The following is a 20,198-nucleotide window of genomic DNA, read 5'->3' as shown; positions in this document are numbered from 1 at the left end:
GAGCTGCAGGCAGGAGGCGTGGGGACAGAGACCCAGCTGCAGGCAGGGACAGCTGCAGGCAGCAGAGCCATGGGCAGGGAATGGCAGCACAGTGGGAACATAGTCTGGTACCTCCTTTTCTGACCTCAAGCCCACAGGAGTCAGGATGTCTCATAACCTCATGAGTGGAACCTCCGGCAGAGCTGACTCCTGAGTTCCTTTCAGTCCCTCCCTGGCCTTGCCTCCCCTGGCAGAAGCCCTGGGCTGTTTCTCTTAAGTTCCTTCATCTGCTGTTGCTGTTCTTGTTTTATGGCTTGCTGCAGCTCTGGCTTTCAGCTGCAGCTCAAGCACTGACTTCCACCTCACAGATGTGTCCATAGGAGGAAGGTGCCCAAAGTTCCCCTTAAAACCTGTGGTGCTCAGGGCAATGCAGTTTATGGGGCAGGAAAAATCTGAATCGTCTTACAGGCAGTTCCTGAAGCCACAGTAATTGGGCACCTCTCCGTGGGCCAGTGGACTGAGCCCTCAAGGACTCTGGCGGAGACGAGGGTAGATGGACAGACTGGACCAACCAGAGCTCAAGCAAGGGAGCAGAAAAAAGGTCTCAGAAAGAGGAAAATCACTGTGCGGGGTTTCAGAGAGAAGTGGAGCAGGTTTTTATCAAAGATGTCTTTCCTAATTATCATTGTCTTTTATTTTCCTGGGATTGTTCCCCTTTGTCCAGGAGGATCAGATGTCCAACAGCAGCTCCATCACCGAGTTCCTCCTCCTGCCATTTGCGGACACATGGGAGCTGCAGCTCCTGCACTTCGTGCTCTTCCTGGGCATCTACCTGGCTGCCCACCTGGGCAACGGCCTCATCCTCACCGCCGTAGCCTGCAACCACCGCCTCCACACCCCCATGTACTTCTTCCTCCTCAACCTCGCCCTCCTCGACCTGGGCTGCATCTCTGCCACTGTCCCCAAAGCCATGGCCAATTCCCTCTGGGACACCAGGGCCATTTCCTACTCAGGATGTGTTGCACAGGTCTTTCTGTTTCTTTTCTTGATATCAGCAGAGTTTTCTCTTCTCACCGTCATGTCCTATGACCGCTACGTTGCCATCTGCAAGCCCCTGCACTATGGGACCCTCCTGGGCAGCAGAGCTTGTGCCCAGATGGCAGCAGCTGCCTGGGGCAGTGGGGCTCTCTATGCTCTGCTGCACACAGCCAATACATTTTCCCTGCCCCTCTGTGGAGGAAATGCTGTGGACCAGTTCTTCTGTGAAGTCCCCCAGATCCTCAAGCTCTCCTGCTCACAGTCCTACCTCAGGAATGTTTGGGTACTTATGATTGGTGTCCCTTTAGCATCCATGTGCTTTTTTTTCATTCTTTTTTCCTATGTGCAGGTCTTCAGGGCCGTGCTGAGGATGCCCTCTGAGCAGGGCCGGCACAAAGCCTTCTCCACGTGCCTCCCTCACCTGGTCGTGGTCTCCCTGTTTGTCATCACTGGACTTTTTGCCTACATAAAGCCCTTCTCAATCTCCTTCCCAGCCCAGGACCTGATGGTGTCATTTCTGTACTCAGTGATGCCTCCAGCACTGAACCCCCTCATCTACAGCATGAGGAACCAGGAGCTCAAGTGTGCCATTAGGAATATGATTTCAGTGATGTTTCTGAAAAGTGATAAATTACTGCTTTTTCTCCACAAATGACTTCCTGGGTACTTGTTTCATGATCATTATTGTAACATTTATCTTTGTTGTCATTCCCATTCATTAGTTTATTAGATTTTTTTTTTTTTTAATATATATATCTACTGTACGTTGAGGAATGAACCTGCTTTTTCAGTACTCTCTCTTATCATCTGCTTAATAAAACAGGATCTCCCTAACAGACTGCCTGAAATCCTGCTTCTTCTTTCAAAGCTGATGCCAATAACATGGCTGAGCAGTGTGGTGGTTTCACAGCAATGGGCAGCTGAGCTCCAGCACATCACACTCATCACATTTTCACCCCTTCCTCAAAGGCGTAGCCGAAGAAAACAGAGTGGAAAGGGCTCCTTTTTTTTTTTTTTTTTTTTTTAAGATACAGGTAGAAGACTTAGCATTTGCAGTCTTGGGCAAAACAGATTCAGTGTAGGGAGATTAAGATCACTTACTGAGATTTAACTAACTGACTGGAGCAGTGAGGAACTAAAAACAAAAAGTTTCTCACTCTTATCTCTCCCAGCTGCTGTTGTGTAGCAGCTTATTTTTTACTCTTTCTTAAATATGTTTTCACAGAAATGCAAATGCCATCACTTATTGGCTTGATTCTTCTGATTGGCTGGATTCTTGTCACAGAAGCCACCCCTATGGCACCCTGCTACCAAAACCTTACCAAGTTAACTCACTACAGGAGGGATACAAATTTAATCAGAAGGTTGGAGCAACTCTTGTATGAAGAGAGGTTGAGAGAGCTGGGGATGTTCAGCCTGGAGAAGTCAAGTCTCTGGGGTGACCTCATTGCAGCTTTTCTTCTTTTTCCTTTCTTCCTTTTTTTTAAAAAAAAAAATAAAATAAAATAAAAAAATAAAACAAACAAAAAAAAACTTAAAGGGGCCTCAGGGAAATGGGGCTTCTCACACTTAGTATTTTTGTTTTGTTTGGGGAGTGTTTTGCATTTATTTTGCTGTCCTATGTGCAGATCCTCAGGATCTGTTGCTCATATTCCTACCTCAGGAGTGTTTGGGTACTTATGATTGGTTTCTCTTTAGCATCCACGTGTTTAATTGTCATTCTTTTCTCCTATGTGCATGGACGGCACAAAGCCTTCTCCACGTGCCTCCCTCACCTGTTTTTCAGCACTGCCGTTTTTACCTACTTGAAGCCCCCCTACATCTCCTCCCCATCCCTGGATCTCGTGGTGACAGTTTTGTACTCGGTGGTTCCTCCAGCCATGAACCCCCTCGTCTACAGCATGACGAACAAGGAGCTCAAGGATGCACTGCAGAAACTCATGAGTGGGTGTACATCAGAAGTAACGTACTGCCTGTCTTCTCCGGAATAGCACTGCTAATATAACTCATGATAAAAAGCTTCTCTTTTGTTCTTTGGTGGGTTTTGTTTGCTATTAATGAGGGCAACAATGTTTTCCATATAAATCGTCATTACTGATCCTACTCACGTATTTAAACAAAACAAAGAAACCTGCAGTGAAGAGTGTGTCTGAGATGCTTTTTCTGAGAATTTTGCTGGGGGTTCCAGGGTAATGCCCATGGGTGGAAGTGAAGAGGAATATAGAGACCCACCATAGCAGCACTACCAGGAAGCAGCAGGGTTTCGTCTGTACAGAGCTACTTTCATCCCACTTCCACAATCTCCTTCTGAGCCTTTTCTGTTGGCATAAGCCTGATTGTTCCTGTAGCTTGGTCACAGTACTGCTGTGTGGCAATCCTGTGACCACAGGCAGGGACTGGCAACGGGCATTTTTGTGGCACAGCTGGCCTCCAGAACAGCATTTCCATCCCATAAAGTGATTCTGCTCAGGGTAGTGCCTGGTGGCTCAGGTCTTCCTTCACAGTTGCTGTCAAGAACATTGCAGTCCAGAAATGGACTCCAAGAGGGACCTGGCTTTGCCTGTTTCTCCATGGGCTCAGGGTGAAGTGATCAGAGCCCCAGCTGGGTGTTTGAGGGCATGGAGACTCCCTCAGGTGTTGCTTGTTGGTGTCCAGCACTCAGGCAGATGGTGAGGAGGCTCCAATTAACCTGCCTGTGGCACTACAGCATGTGCTGGGGCTGGTGGCAGGTGAGCAGATTTTGGAAGGAATCAGGAGAGCCCAGGGGAGCTGCAGGGACAGTGTGTCCCAGGGGGTCAGCAGTGAATGGAGCCCACAGAGCATGAGCCTCTTCCCGGTGGAGTCCCCCTGCGATCAAGTGTTAAATCTGGATGTGAGCAGGACAAGAAGAGCCCCGTGACCCAGGGGACATAGGAGGAACAGGGAAAGAAGTCTGGTGAGCGAATGTGGAATGGGAATAGTGGAATGCCATAGGGTGCAGCACCCAAACACTTCTCATGGCACTGCAAAGAAGGCAGGCTGAGGAGCTCCAGGACCAAGGCTCTCAGCCCAGCTCAGAGAGGTCGTTTGTTCCTCTGCAGCGGGACACAGAATGGCTCAGTCAGAAGTCCAGATGTGCCTGGTACAGTTGAGGCTTCAGCATGCACATCGTGTAAATGTGCTGAGGCAAACCTGAGGCTGCACAAATGCCCTCAGCCAGGGTCTATTCCTCATGCCATGGAGGGTTGGGAGAATGAAGGCTGGTCAGCCTCACCTCAGTCCCTGTGAAGGTGATGGGGCAAGCTTTTCCACAGCCACCTCCAGGCACTTGAAGGACAAAAACAGGATTGATGAACCCATAGAGGAAGGGAAGGAAAGGGAAGCAAAGGGAAGAGAAGGTGCTTACTTGTCTTTAGCAAGGCCTTTGGCTTTGTCTCAAAGAATTCTTATAGCCAGAATGGTGCTATGTGGATTTAACAAATTGGTGAGGCCGTGGGTGGGCCAGTTTGCTGGACAATCAGGCCCAGATATCATCCATGACACATAGTGCTGTCAGCCAGTTCTTAGCATCATCCCTCAGCAATCAACACTTGGGGCAGCACTGCTGGATGTTGTTATTGCCTCTCTGAATTACCGGATGGAGCACACTTTCAGATCTTTTCTGGATGGTGTCAAGCTCAGAGGAGCCCTTGATCAATCTTATCTATTTAGTCTGCCTTGATCAGAAGAGTTGAAGAAGATCAAAATCAGAAGTCTCTTGGAACATTTATTTGTTCATTGTGATTCAATGACCTGTCTTTCAGAGAGCTCTCTGAAGACATAGCAGGCAGAGGAAGAGAAAAGAGAGAGAGGCAGAGGCAGAGATACATCTTGTGTTCCTATGACCACAGTAGATCCTGAAAAGAATGATTCCATATTTGAAGCAGTAGTAGAAAATTTACTTTATAAACTAAGGGTAGAAAATATACTTGATAAGCTTACTTTTTTTTTATCTCCCCAGGCCCTGGCACACAATGACGGTGCCGGGTGAATAAGTTGAGGTCTGTGGTGCCTCAGAAACTTAACAACGAGTAGGAAGCCTCTGGTCAGCTCAATCTCTGGAGCTGACAGGCCAGCAGCAGTAACATGGCTGGGGACAGGGCCTATGAGGTGACTGCTTCCTGAAGCAGCTGATGTGTCAGCCCTTGCCTCCTGGCTGACATCTGTGCTTTTCCACTTACACCTGCCAGCATCCCTGATAAGGCAGCAGAAGGCACCTGCTTGGCACACTGATTGTGAGATGCCCTCTGTCTGAGAGCCTGGCAGGCCCCATACAGGAAGAGGCCTTGGGTGTGGGTTTTCACATCCCTTCTGCCTGAGCACATGGTGGGACAGCAATGGGCACACAACTTGGTCACATCTACATGAGAAGCTGGAAGGCCAGCAGCAGGCATGTGGCTTTGAAGATCCTGGTGAGGATTCTCTGGTGGTGGGAAATAGCAGGAGAGAGTCAAAAGTGGGACAAAGTGCTGCTTAGAAGGTGAAGAGTGGGCATGGGGAGGAGGAAATGTCACCGAAAGGGTAGTGCTGCGCTGCCTGACGTCACCAAGAAGGAGTCTGTGGTCAGCCCATGCCACTGTGTTTCAAAGGACAGCCAGGGAGGGTGGGCAGATATCAGTGAAAGTAAGGAAATGCCAGGGTGAGAGCAAGGGGGAGAAGTGAAGTGGGTGCCTAGAGCCTGCAGGGAGAATAGGGCAAGAATTGGACAGTGCAGGACAGCCTGTGGTGGAGAAGACCGAGTGCACTGGCAAGGCTGCAAGGCCCCAGCAGCACCATGGTCTTTGTCCCCCTGGCTATGGCAGTTGTCTCTGCTACTGAGGCTCACGAGGACACATGCTGTGCTCATGACACTGGGGCCTTGTTGCCTCCTTGCAACCCAGTGGGGAGGCCAGCAGGTGTCATAGCATTGTCCTTCACACAGCATCACACACCCCACATCCCACTGCCCCAGGAAGAGCCCTGAGCCATGGGTGAGGGACAGGACCTCCCTGCCCAGGGGCTGGGGGCCAGGGCTTGGCCTTTCTGCTTCACCAAACAAACCAAGGCCTTTACTCAGCATCAGAGTCTCCTGCCCAGTGCCTTTGATCAGGCTCCCTTGAGCCTGATCACACAGGAGGTCCTGTCCATGCTTTGGTGAGCATTTCTTTTCATCCCCTAAATGGCAAAAAGTCACACAGACTAGGACTTTCACATCCCGTCAGGTGCCAGGGAGCTCCAGCCCCAAAGTCTCCTGTCTCCAAAGTGCGCTTTTGCTTGACGTGGAATTGCTCTTGGAGAACCACAAAGGTCCCGACTCCCGCAACCTGAAGAGCCTGCACACAGAGAAGACAGAAAGGCTGACAAGGGAGTTCTTGAGAGACGGGAAAATGGATGACTGTCAGAGCAGGGGGACACTGCTCTGTGCCCTGCCCGCTCCTGAGGGACAATGGGGCAAGGTGGGGCACTTTGGAAAGCTTTGGAGAAGAGCCGCATCCTCCGTTTCTTTCATCAACCCCTCCCAGGATTTGCCACCATCCCTTGGCTAGGGAACAGCCCAGAGGTTTCCAGCACACGGCTTAGGCCTGGGACTGATTCCCTAGGCCTAGGCCTAAACACACGGCTTAGGCCTGGGACTGATTATCCTAGGCACGGACCCAGGATATTCCCCCATCTCTCTGCTCGCCCTCTCCACTCAGGCCGCAGGGCCTTGCTGGCTTGTGCCCGTGCTAGCAGTGTTGCATGTTGGCACGAAGCAGATGAACTTTTCTCCCAAGAAGGGATGAGGCACAAAGCCTTCGTCCTGTCAGCCCCATCTCACAGTCACAGCCAGGCACAAGCGCTTCCCCTCCTCCCTCCCACTCCTCCCTGGAGCTGGGCGGTGTGCCCGGGGCCCCCCTGCCCGGCCCCGGTGTTGCATTGCTCGCTCCCTGTGCCTCAGCACCTCGTCTTCCCTTTCCTTTGTGGTGTCCAGTGCACGAGAAGCCCGGCAGGGGCAGAAAGGCGGCCATTTCATTGCAGAAGCAATAGGGCTGGGTGCTCCTGCCATGCTCCTCGTGGCTTGACAGAGCGGCACACTGCCACAGGCACGGGGACAGCCTGGCAGCCTTGGGCCTGGCTGTGACTGTGAGATGGGGCTGACAGGACGAAGGCTTTGTGCCTCATCCCTTCTTGGGAGAAAAGTTCATCTGCTTCGTGCCAACATGCAACACTGCTAGGGCCTCATGATGAAATGTGGCCTTCTGTCTTACATACCCTTGGATAAGCACAAGTCCGAGAGAAACAGAGTGCTGATCTTGCAAAAGAATGGTGTTGAGAGAGGGTTTGAAGGGTAAACCTTGAGACTCGGGTCTGGGAGATACGAGAATGGGGGGGAGGCTTTTTTGAGATAACTGCTGACTATTGCACGAGACACAACTTTCTGACATTCGGCCCAGAGCCTCCTAAATCAGGAGAGGGGGGAAGCTGAAGAACGACCGAAGGACAAAGCCTGGGAGGAAGACTACGAGCCTTCAGTACGGGTGACCCCCAGAGGTGTAATACACAATAAATGTTTGTTCATTGTCTTTTGTATTATAAAAACGAGGAGGAGCGGGAGTTTGAGGAGCGGGAGTTGCGAAAGCTCCCTGCTGAAGTAAGGAGCTGTATAATACTTGGCTAGGCACTATGAAAATTGTTTTGCTTAATGTAACAAAAAAGAGAACCCCCTCCCCTTCTCTCCTTCTGCATCTCAGTTGCCTCTTTTGTTCAAAGACCCTGCTGCAAAGCTCACGTAACCATCTCCTGATAAGTTGCTAAACTAGTGTATCAACATCCTGCCTTCCTATCTCACGCTGGGCCAACATGACCAAATAAAGAAAGAAGTTGAACCACAACGCTGAGGAAGACTACGGCCTTCATCTTCACGACCACCAGAGGGACAGAGACGACCCCCTAGCAACAGTGCGCGCAGTCGCAGAATATACCAGGATGTGCTGCGTAATCCTGGAATTACCAAGATATAAAAAGGGACCCTGGCGGGGGTGAGGTGCGCGCCGTTGGCGGAGCCGAGACTCCCCGGCCGCCCAGCGCTGTTTTGCTTGCTGTTGGCTTACTCAAGAAATTCCTTTCTATTATCAATGCAATGCTCTCTGAAAATTAATTAAGGGGGCAACTTATAACAAGCCTGATCACACAGGAGGTCCTGTCCGTGCTTTGGTGAGCATTTTTCATCCCCTGAATGGCAAAAAGTCACACAGACTAGCGCAGACAAGGCGCTGCATTCAAGAGAAGCGACACAAGCAGTCTGGCTGTGCTCTTTATTTTCCATTCAGGGGTGGAAAGCGGGAGAGCTTCCCAGCCCCTTTGCTCTGAGCTCCGCTGCTGCCGTCCGCATTCCCGGCACCTTCCCCTCCGTTGCGGTACCAGCATCTAGCGCTAGGGAGTCAAAAGGAAAAGAGGATGATCAGGTTGTGTACAGGCTGAAGGCAGAGAAATCCTGCAGGCTTAGCTCGGGCCGTGCACGTAGGGGTCTGCTTCCCCTGCAGCTTCAAGGTTGCCGTCAGGTGCGACGGATGCCTCGTGCCCAAGCTCATGACAAGGTCCCCAGGGGTGCAGCTCATCAGCCTGGGGCTGAGGCAGGGGGAGCGGAGGGCCCCGGAACGGCCTCTCTGTCCCAGTGCTGCCCCCAGGGAAGGACGGGCCTTGCAGCAGCGGGAAGCACCGTCCCTGTCTGGAGATACTTACCAGGGGAGCCACAGCTGCTCTTGCCGCAGCCGCTTTTCCTCCGCAACAGTTTCGAACATCTTTTGTCGACGGCGATGCGGCTCCAGCCTTTTCAAAACTTGCAGTGCTCGTGGGGAAAGGTGGCTGCAACAGCAGGAGGAAGGGATCCCTCAGCCTCTGCCAGACGCCCCTTCTGCCTCTCCCCTCTTCCAGACCCTGCACCCACCCTGCCACGTGCACCCACCCTTTCGCCCTGTGATGAGTTTTAGGCCTTGGCGGTAACCAAGGTCCTGCCCGCTTTAGGAGAAAGCCAAGGGTGTCACAGGCAACCCCAGGACCCAGGGACCGGGCTGCTGGACATCTCCTGACATCGCTCAGCAGCTACTCGAGTGCCCCAGCACGTGAACGCAGCCGGCACACACTTACTCGAGCCTGTCCAGCTGGGCTGGTGCTCTCCACTCCTCTTCTGGGGTAGGGGTCGGAGCCTTCCTCCACCTCCTCCTGACCTCCTTGCTCTTGGGCTGGGCTGGGGGATGGGGAACCCAATCGTGTTGAGTGGTGACCTGGTGCAAGGAGAAGAGGCTCTCATCAGACAGGACTGGACACACGGGTGCTGTTTCCCAGAGGACCCCCGGAAAGGACCCTGCAGCAGGAGCTGGGAAGCAGGCGACTCGGCACTGCCGGCCCACGTCTGGCTGCTGCTTTGACCCCTCGCTTTCTGCTGACAGCCTCTCTTGCCCGCACAGGGAGGAGCGGGCAAAGCCCTGCCCTGCGCCCTGGTGCCCGTCCTGCTCCCACCACCCTGGGACCTGCCCCCCTCGGAGCCCTGGCGGGGAGGAGCGCTGCTGTTCTCAGCGGTGTTGGTCACTGCCAGTACCTGGGGTATCTCTTGGTCCTCCCCCCGAGACCAGGCTTCCCAAGCAGCCATTTCTGCCCGGGCTTGCTGTATTCGCTCTCGGTACAAGGGCCAAGAGCTCTTTCTTTGGTCCCACTGCGAGGACAGGTTCCAGGCCTCCTGGAGGAAAACAAACAGAAAACACAACAGCAGACAGGATTGGTCTCAGCTGTTGGACCGAAGACCTCTGCCATCACAGACCCAGAAAGCCCTCATTCCTTTTCCATCCCCCTGGTCCAAATGAAGCGGCTCATGGCAACACGGGAGGCAGCAAGAGGCAGGGAAAGTGTCTCCCGAGGAAGAGGAGAAGGAGGTAACAAGCGTGAAAATGAACGCAGCCCAAGGGTCTGGCTTGGGATCGCTCCACACAAAGAGGCTTTAGTACAGTGCCAAACCGCGTGGTCATTGCAGCAAGGCAGAGCAGGTACCTGCGCCAATCTGCGAGAGGCTTCGGGAGCAGGGAGCGCAGTGCTGGTGGACTCGGCTCGAGGAGCTGGTTCCTGCCCGTCTGTCTTCGTCCTGGGGGAGCTGCCTGGACACGGGGGGAGCACACTGCAAACAGACACCGGGAGGCTGCGTGAGCCCGGGGGAATTCGGTCTCCAGTCCGCGCTCGCAAGCTGCGTCAGCCTCTGCAGCAGACGGCAGTTCCGCAGCGAATGGGTGTGGGACTGGCCGTGTTCGCTTCAGCAGAGACGGAGAGAGCCAACCGCCAAGCTGTGGCACCAGCTGCCTTCAGGAAGGCTCGGGATGCCCGTATCCAGGCCCTTTGTGGTGGCAGGAGGAGAGGAGCAGTGTCTTGTGCAAGGACAGGATCCTAGAGACACCAGTACGGCCCACCCGGGCTTATGGGTGGAAAGCAGATTATCGCTGGGGAGCCAGCAACATCGGAGAACGCCATCAGGGAAGGAGGGCAGGCATGCCACCTCCCTCCCTCGGCACTCTCTTGTGCCTGCCATGAAGTCTGGCATATTTTTGGGAAAAAATGCCTGAAAGAAACGTTTCCACCTGCTATCACAGCTCCTTAGGCTGGAAGAAGCTGCGGGGGAGCTGGAAGAAACTGCAGGGGACGTTTGCTCCCACAGACAAAAAGATGGACTCCGTTGCAATGTGGGGGTCTCCTGAAGGGACAAGAGCTTCTGCAACAAGGCTCTGCATCCAGCTCCCCCAAGGATCAGGGCCCTGCTGGAAAATGAAGCTGGCGTGCCAGTCTCAGGCAAACGTGCTGCACGCTTGCCATCCGTGGAGAGAGCGGCTGCCTCCGGGACGGGTGTCAGGAGCCTTTCTGGTGGGTCCAAAGGGGACATCTCTCCTGTGTGGCTGCAAGTGGCTCCTTCCTCCTTTCCCCCAAGGGTCTCACCTGGTGGAAGGCTTCTTCTCCAGATCTTGCTGCCTCGTGTCTGGCTCCCAGCTTCTCACCGTGGGGAGGGAAAGCTTCCGCAGCTTGCCAGTACGGAACAATGAAACTAGGAAAGGAGGAAGCTCTTCAGAGCAGCCGCATGGGCACTGCCTTTTAAGCTGGTTGCAGTCAGCCAGCGTGGGGCAGGGACCACCCCCAGACAGCACGGACCCTTACCTCTTCTCATCCTGTACTCTCCTGCAGCTTCCTGCTGCGAGGTGGACGGCACTTTGGCCTCTGGCCTTGTCCTCACAGTCAGATGAAACCTGGCAAACAAAAGAGGACACGGGCTTGAAGAAGGCTGGCCTCCTACCCGTTGCAGCTTGCTGGCAGCAATCCTCCTGGTGTTGCACGGGGCATGGCATCCCTTTTCCGTCACGTTCACGCATGGGGTTTGTTGTCAAGCTTCCCGCAACACCAGAAAAGGTAGCCCAAATTCCCAGCAGCACGGGCACAAGAAGCACAACCGCAATGCCCCTCCTCTCCAGGTGAAGACACTCGTAGCCGAAAGTCAGCAGGAGTTAACCAGGACCCAGTCTCTCCAGGATTTAGCCCCGACTGGATGCTGAGCGTGGAGACCCGACCGCGCACCTTCCAAAGGAGGAGGTGGGAAGCCAAGGGCTGCGGAGGAAATGCACTCACCTTGGGAACATCTGCATCCCACGAGCGGTGGTCTCTCCACTCGAGGCAGTCGGGTGTGTCCGCCATATTCTCTGCAAAGAGACACAGACCTGCTGGAGGGTTTCTGAGGCAGTTTTCTCAGGGCCCTCATTGACAGGAAGCAAACCTGTCTCCCAGGCCTTTTGCAGGGGCCAGCATCCAGACGCTCAGAAGAGCTCATGGAGAAAGCAGCTAAAGGGGCAGGCGTGGGGAAAGGCACCTGACTGGCCTGCCGTGTCCAGGCTGGCCAACAGCGGTCGGATTGATCACCCTTCCACAGGATTCCCAAAGAAGCTGAAGTAGCCCTCAAAACATCACCAACTTACACTGTGGAGCACTGCAAAGAGGTCCGCAGCGCTCTCCAGACGTTTAACACAGTCCGGATAAAACTTCATGCACAGGAAATCATCTTCGCACGTCAAAACACCGATGTCCCTGAAGGCAAAGGGGACGTGCTCCTTGTTCCTCAGGAGGCAACAGTACAAGACGATGGTCTCCTTCACACACTCCTGCACCATGTACAGTGGTAAGGAGGTGGCTTCTGCTAGCTGCAGGTAGTTCAGCTGCTTCACCTTGATGTCATCTGCAAGGAGAAGCAACATCCTCAGCAACAAATCCTTACGGACATGGGGCAGGAAGAGGGGGGCTGCTGCCTTCTCACCAGGGAGGATCTCAGGGGGACAGTACATGTCCTCCACCCACGCCTCATCAATGTCCAGCTGGAAGAACGGTTTCCGAATCAAGAACTGCTTTTGCTTCACATGGAATTCCTCTTGGAGAACCGCAAAGGTCCCTAGTTGCGCAACCTGAATAGCCTGCACACAGACAAGACAGAAAGGCTGACGAGGGAGCTCTTGAGAGACGGGAAAAGGGATGACTGTCAGAGCAGGGGGACACTGCTCTGTGCCCTGCCCGCTCCTGAGGGACAATGGGGCAAGGTGGGGCACTTTGGAAAGCTTTGGAGAAGAGCCGCATCCTCCGTTTCTTTCATCAACTCCTCCCAGGATTTGCCACCATCCCTTGGCTAGGGAACAGCCCAGAGGTTTCCAGCACACAGCTTAGGCCTGGGACTGATTCCCTAGGCCTAGGCCTAAGCACACGGCTTAGGCCTGGGACTGATTCCCTTAGGCCTAGGCCTAAACACACGGCTTAGGCCTGGGACTGATTCCCTAGGCCTAGGCCTAAACACACGGCTTAGGCCTGGGACTGATTCCCTAGGCCTAGGCCTAAACACACGGCTTAGGCCTGGGACTGATTATCCTAGGCACGGACCCAGGATATTCCCCCATCTCTCTGCTCGCCCTCTCCACTCAGGCCGCAGGGAAGAGTGAAGCCCTAGGGTGCGCCAAACCCCCGAGAAGCAGAGCAGATCTGGCCTTGGTTTCTCTCCCAGCTGGCCAGCAAGCTGCTCCGGGCACCCTGGGCAGTCTCAGTGTAGGGTAGGAATTGCTCTGCAGGGCCCAGGACACCAGCCCACCTTATCCTGCTCCAGCGCTTCCAGAATTTGTGCAGATACAGCATCCCAGACAGCCTCAGTCTCTGGAAAGCAAGGAAAAGACAGGTCAGGCTCCAGGCCAGCCAGCTCACCACCTCTTGGCAAGCACCGCACCCAGGCAAGGACACATGCAGGCATATGCGAGCCCCCCCAGAAAAACACCATGCGGGCATTCCTGGGACATTCCTGAGAGGCCTGTGGGAGCTGCAGGCCACACCAGTCTCTGGGACACCAGAGGTCTTTCCTCCTGTTATAAATGGCTCAGGATTCAAATTAGGATTAAAATAAAAATAGGATTTATTGAAAGAATATAAAGGAATAACACTCCCAGAGCCAGATCCCAAAGAGGCAGCAGCTCCCAGGGAAACCTGGCCCTGGATTGTCCCCATCACAAGGAGGCTGAGCCATGCCCAGAGGAGCTCTGGGGCTCAGAACAGGACCCATCATCAGGAACCAGGGGTCCTGGCTGCCACATTGTCCCCTGAGCCCAGCGGGACCCTCAGGCAGGGCTCTCGCAGCAGCCACCAGCTCTGTCCAGCACCACCACCACCCCCCAGCCCTGGACCTGCAGCTTTGGACAGCTGACAGCCCCTGGGCCACCCTGTGGGAAGGGACTCCTGACACCCTTACCTTTGGGGGAGAGGCGTAGGAGCACTGGGAACTGGGAAACCATATCAGGGTCAATGGTCACCCTCCAGCAGCCCTCCATCTCGCTTGCTGCTGGCCCTCAGCTCAGGACAAGGGATGCCCGCCCTGGCTCTTCAACCACAGCTCCTCTGCAAGGTGCGCCTGCTCCTCCGCCCGTCAGCGAGGGTCGCCCAGTGCAAGCTTGCTGCCTGCTAACCACACTCCTGGCCACAGAAGGACAGCGGTGGGGAGCACCCAAGCAGTGCCCAGCACGGACCAGGCCTTGCAGGGAAGTGCCAGCACTGCCGCTGCTCCAGTGCTTATATGCTGGTGATGCAGTCCATCCTTTTGTGACATCATCACGTGTCCTAATAAGCCTTATGACGTCAGCAGCATGGAGATGGCACAGCTCACGAGACAGACGAGAGATTTCCCTTCCTGTCCTGAGAAACAGTCACCTCCCTTCTGCCCAGTTCATTCCTAGTGGTTCCTGGCCCATCCACCAGGAGCATCTCCAAATGCTGACAAAGGCCACGGAATAAAGGAAGTGGAGCGCTGGAGAAGTCCCTGCTGTGTTCCTGCCCCAACACGCCTCTGCTTTTCCAGGAAGGTGGGGTTTGAGGCTTGTCCTAGGGCTGGGCCTTTTGCAAAAGACAGAGTAAAACCTGTCTTCAGAGCACTGAAGTTTCTTGACACGCTTTGCCTGAGTCTTGAGAGTATGATTCATTCTGTCCACTCTGCCACTAGACTGGGGTCTGTCTGTAAGGGCTATGCGGATCCCAACCAATCCCTAATAGTCTGCTTCTTTCAGTAACTGCCTTGGCTATCAATTGTGGACCTCTGTCCGATGGCGTTCCCAAAGGTGCCCCAAATCTCAGAATTCTTTCTTTTACCACAGCTTGTACTACTTCTCTCGCCTCCCTGGTACGACACTGAAAGGCCTCAGGACAGCCTGCAGACAAATCCACGAGGACTAACAAATGCTTCAGCCCCCCTTTTCTAGGCAGTTCGCTAAAGTCAATCTGCCAATACTCTCCAGGTGCCTGCCCCTCAGCAGTGGATTTTTGTGTGTTTAGTGGATTATTTCTCCAACATATGTCACGCCTTTCTGTGACTGAGCGAGGAGCCTCCACCATGTTCCTGCGTATAAATGAGAGGGGTTTTGCCTCTCGGCAGAAGCCGTCCCCAGGCTCTCAGCATATTTAAGCAGCTACAGCTGCTTTTCTTTGTCTGAGACCCAGTCTCAGCTGATGAGGAAGTAATGGGACCAGCAAACCTTTCTGGCTGCAGCAGCTCGGGCCTGGCTGCCCTGGCCCTGGGGCAGGAGGAGCTGCCTGAAGACCCCCAGGGATGGCACGGAGGGGCTGCAAAGGGACTGCAGGCATTTACCTCCGACCACAAGGTCAGCCTGACTGGCTCTGCTCTGACCCTCACCCACAAGGGCTCCCCCACTCTGCTGCCCATCCCATAGAGGAGCTCCAAGCATCCAGACAGATCCTTCACATGGAGGGCAACCCCCTGTTGATCACCCCCGCCTGTCTCTTCTGGACAATCTGCCCCCATCCAGTGTAATACACAATAAATGTTTGTTCATTGTCTTTTGTATTATAAAAACAAGGAGTTCTGTTTGAGGAATGGGAGTTGTGAAAACTCCCTGCTGAAGTAAGGAGCTGTATAATGCTTTGCTAGACGCTATGAAAATTCTTTTGCTTAATGTAACAAAATCGAGAACCCCCTCCCCTTCTCTCCTTCTGCATCTCAGTAGCCTCTTTTGTTAAAAAACCACTGCTGCAAAGTTCATGTAACCATCTCCTGATAAGTTGTTAAACTAGTGTATCAACATCCTGCCTTCCTGTCTCACGCTGGGCCAACATGACCAAATAAAGAAAGAAGTTGAGCCACAACGCGGAGGAAGACTACGGCCTTCATCTTCACGACCACCAGAGGGACAGAGACGACCCCCTAGCAACAGTGCGCGCAGTCGCAGAATACACCAGGATGTGCTGCGTAATCCCAGAATTACCAAGATATAAAAAGGGACCCTGGCGGGGGTGAGGTGCGCGCCGTTGGCGGAGCCGAGACTCCCCGGCCGCCCAGCGCTGTTTTGCTTGCTGTTGCTTACTCAAGAAATTCCTTTCTATTATTAATGCAATGCTCTCTGAAAATTAATTAAGGGGGCAATTTATAACATCCAGCACAGCACCCCAAGCTGAGGGACCTGTCCCCCCACACCTCAGCAGCTCTGCCATCAATGTCCCAGCCCTGTGACAGCAGGCGGGGATCCAGCTCCTCCTGCCTGTGCCCCAGGCTGAGGGCATTGGGGCACATCTGGGCTGCAGCACCTCAGCTGTGGCACAAGGGCCAAACTCAGGCTTGTCCCAGACCTTGTGCCAAGAGCCTGGGCATGAAGAGGCTTTTCTTCAGAGCAGACACAAGCTGCCGTGGATGGCAGATGGGCACAGGAGGATCTGAGCAGCTCTGTCCTGTCCTCTATTTCCATTAATTAGTTGCAGTGGCTCAGTTATCGGCATTAGTGAGATATCTCACATTCAGGTGCCTATGTTGAGGACACCTCAATGGAGGCAAGAGGAATCCAGCCCCTGTGAGTATGAGGAATGCCAGGGGGAATATGAACACCCAACTACTCCAAGACTACTGCAGAACACTGCTGGTGAGAAGTGTGTGTGCCCAGGGGAGGGAGGGAAGCCCAGGGATCCCTTCAGGCTGTTTGTCAGCAGGTTCCCCTGCAGCCCCAGGGCCATGTGCAGGGAGCCTGGTGGGGGGCAGAGCAAGGGAGGCCTTGGGCTGGGCCTCTGCTGCTGAGCTGGGCCGGGCTCCTGGGCCCAAGGGGAGCTCCTGGCAAGCGGGCAGCGCTGCAGAGAGACAGCTCTGCCCAGGAGCAGCTCCTCTGCACAGCGCAGCAGGGCTGGGGACACTGCCTGCAGAGACACAGTGCTTAAAGGCAGGCAGCAGTGGCAGGATGCACGGAGCTCACTGCGGGAGAAGACTTCGCAGCCCTGCACCCGGTAAGTCTGTGGCTGGAGGGCAATGCAGCCGCAGTTCCTGGAGGCAGGAGAAGCCGGGGGTGCAGGCAGGGGTGTCCAGGGCTGTGGTGCAGAGCAGGGTCCCTGCTGTGCCCCAGGGGCTGTGTGCCGGGGCAGGGCCTCTGCCGCCTGCCAGGCTCAGCACTCAGCCTGCCCGGGGAGCTGCCCAGGGTGAATTTCAAAGGGAACTCTCATATTTCCTTAGCCTCTGCTTTCAGTTTTCTCTTCTTTTAGCTCACTGGGAATAGAAATAGAAGCTGTTATTTCCAAGAAGAGACTGAGACTTACTCGACAGAAGAAGGAAGGTTACAAGGACCCCCAGCAAGTCCCTTTCCTGCCCCTCAGCCCATAGAAAGCTCCACCACCCCTTGCACAGTGCCAGCAGTGTCTGTGTGACCTGGTTTCTAGGACGTGCCCCCAGCGAGCTGCCCCTGGGCAGAGCCCTGCTGCCAGGAGGTGTCTGCAGGGCAGAGCTGAGCACCCAGCTCTGATGGGGTGGGATGGGGGCTGTGAGCTGCAGGCAGGAGGCGTGGGGACAGAGACCCAGCTGCAGGCAGGGACAGCTGCAGGCAGCACAGAAGCTCTCTGTGGGAGTGAGAGGGAGCTGCTCTCACTATATGATGAGTTGGGCGAGGGCTTTGGAGATGCGCACTTTGAACCTGGATTCCTCTGCTCTCAGTAGCATTAAGGGTCAAGTCAGAGGAACACCTAAGTGTGACCAACCTCCCGAGGAGTCTGCATGGGGCAGCTGAGACCAGGACTGATTGATACACCTTCTGTCCTCACTCTGCCCTGAGGGACAGTCCCTTTGCCTTGCAGGAGCCCCAGGATTTCACTTGGTGGGCAGTACACCAAGGATTTCTACATTTAAGGACTTCTTAGGTGGGTAGGACAAAAAAAATACACAAAAAAATACACAATACACCAAGCCCTATTCTGCAAGTGAGTGAATTTCTGCAACAATGATGAAAAGTTCCTTTATATATTATGTCTACACAAGTGTTGTTTTTATTTCTTTTTATTTTTTATTTTTTATTTCTTTTTAGACCGGCCTCAAGGTCAAGAGACATCAAATGTCCAACAGCAGCTCCATCCCCGAGTTCCTCCTCCTGCCATTTGCAGACACACGGGAGCTGCAGCTCCTGCACTTCGCACTCTTCCTGGGCATCTACCTGGCTGCCCTCCTGGGCAACGGCCTCATCCTCACTGCCATAACCTGTGACCACCGCCTCCACACCCCCATGTACTTCTTCCTCCTCAACCTCGCCCTCCTCGACCTGGGCTGCATCTCCACCACTCTCCCCAAAGCCATGGCCAATTCCCTCTGGGGATCCAGGGCCATTTCCTATGCAGGGTGTGCTGCCCAGGTCTTTCTCTTTCTATTCTTCCTCTCTGCAGACTATTCCCTTCTCACCATCATGTCCTACGACCGCTACGTTGCCATCTGCAAGCCCCTGCACTACGGGAGCCTCCTGGGCAGCAGAGCTTGTGCCCAGATGGCAGCAGCTGCCTGGGGCAGTGGGGCTCTCTGTGCTCTGCTGCACACAGCCAATACATTTTCCCTGCCCCTCTGCGGAGGAAATGCTGTGGACCAGTTCTTCTGTGAAGTCCCCCAGATCCTCAAGCTCTCCTGCTCACAGTCCTACCTCAGGCATGTTTGGGTACTTATGATTGGTGTCCCTTTAGCATCCATGTGCTTTTTTTTCATTCTTTTTTCCTATGTGCAGGTCTTCAGGGCCGTGCTGAGGATGCCCTCTGAGCAGGGCCGGCACAAAGCCTTCTCCACGTGCCTCCCTCACCTGTTCGTGGTCTCCCTGTTTGTCATCACTGGACTTTTTGCCTACATAAAGCCCTCCTCAATCTCCTTCCCAGCCCAGGACCTGATGGTGTCATTTCTGTACTCAGTGATGCCTCCAGCACTGAACCCCCTCATCTACAGCATGAGGAACCAGGAGCTCAAGTGTGCCATTAGGAATATGATTTCAGTGATGTTTCTGAAAAGTGAGAAATTACTGCTTTTTCTCCACAAATGACTTCCTGGGTACTTGTTTCATGATCATTATTGTAACATTTATCTTTGTTGTCATTCCCATTCATTAGTTGATTAGATTTATTTTTTTTAATGTGTATATCTACCGTACGTTGAGGAATGAACCTACTTTTTCAGTACTCTCTCTTATCATCTGCTTAATAAAACAGTTTCTCCCCAACAGACTGCCTGAAATCCTGCTTCTTCTTTCAAAGCTGATGCCAATAACATGGCTGAGCAGTGTGGTGGTTTCACAGCAATGGGCAGCTGAGCTCCAGCACATCACACTCATCACACTTTCACCCCCTCCTCAAAGGAGTAGCCGAAGAAAACAGAGTGGAAAGGGCTCCTTTTTTTTTTTTTTTTTTTTTTTTTGAAGATACAGGTAGAAGACTTAGCATTTGCAGTCTTGGGCAAAACTGATTCAGTGTAGGGAGATTAAGATCACTTACTGAGATTTAACTAACTGACTGGAGCAGTGAGGAACTAAAAACAAAAAGTTTCTCACTCTTATCTCTCCCAGCTGCTGTTGTGTAGCAGCTTATTTTTTACTCTTTCTTAAATATGTTTTCACAGAAATGCAAATGCCATCACTTATTGGCTTGATTCTTCTGATTGGCTGGATTCTTGTCACAGAAGCCACCCCTATGGCACCCTGCTACCAAAACCTTACCAAGTTAACTCACTACAGGAGGGATACAAATTTAATCAGAAGGTTGGAGCAACTCTTGTATGAAGAGAGGTTGAGAGAGCTGGGGATGTTCAGCCTGGAGAAGAGAAGTCTCTGGGGTGACCTCATTGCAGCTTTTCTTTTTTTTCTTTCTTTCTTTCTTTTTTTTTTTTTTTTAAAAAAAAAATAATAACTTAAAGGGGCCTCAGGGAAATGGGGCTTCTCACACTTAGTATTTTTGTTTTGTTTGGGGAGTGGTTTGCATTTATTTTGCTGTCCTATGTGCAGATCCTCAGGATCTGTTGCTCATATTCCTACCTCAGGAGTGTTTGGGTACTTACGATTGGTTTCTCTTTAGCATCCATGTGTTTAATTGTCATTCTTTTCTCCTGTGTTCATGGACGGCACAAAGCCTTCTCCACGTGCCTCCCTCACCTGGCCGTATTCTCCCTGTTTTTCAGCACTGCCGTTTTTACCTACTTGAAGCCCCCCTACATCTCCTCCCCATCCCTGGATCTCGTGGTGACAGTTTTGTACTCGGTGGTTCCTCCAGCCATGAACCCCCTCGTCTACAGCATGAGGAACAAGGAGCTCAAGGATGCACTGCAGAAACTCATGAGTGGGTGTACATCAGAAGTAACGTACTGCCTGTCTTCTCCGGAATAG

General features: G+C 53.3%; 2 protein-coding genes across 2 annotated transcripts; both read left to right on the top strand.

Annotated features, from left to right (window-relative positions):
* Nucleotides 1–712: 712 nt before the first annotated feature.
* Nucleotides 713–2,349, top strand: LOC309889017 (olfactory receptor 14A16-like; the record flags this gene model as incomplete). Its single annotated transcript, XM_082781684.1, has 1 exon — nucleotides 713–2,349. The coding sequence occupies one exon, from the start codon at nucleotides 713–715 to the stop codon at nucleotides 1,670–1,672; it is 960 nt and encodes a 319-aa protein (XP_082637810.1). The 3' UTR covers nucleotides 1,673–2,349.
* A 15,323-nt stretch (nucleotides 2,350–17,672) lies between these two features.
* LOC309888997 (olfactory receptor 14A16-like) lies at nucleotides 17,673–20,198 on the top strand (the record flags this gene model as incomplete). Its single annotated transcript, XM_082781657.1, has 2 exons — nucleotides 17,673–18,658; nucleotides 19,994–20,198. The coding sequence occupies exons 1-2, from the start codon at nucleotides 17,907–17,909 to the stop codon at nucleotides 20,196–20,198; spliced, it is 957 nt and encodes a 318-aa protein (XP_082637783.1). The 5' UTR covers nucleotides 17,673–17,906.

This window comes from Aythya marila (genome assembly GCF_965140915.1).
Source record: "Aythya marila genome assembly, chromosome: 31".
Lineage (NCBI taxonomy): Eukaryota > Metazoa > Chordata > Aves > Anseriformes > Anatidae > Aythya > Aythya marila.
Note: the sequence above shows the minus strand (reverse complement) of the source record. Positions and strands in the feature narration are given on the sequence as shown.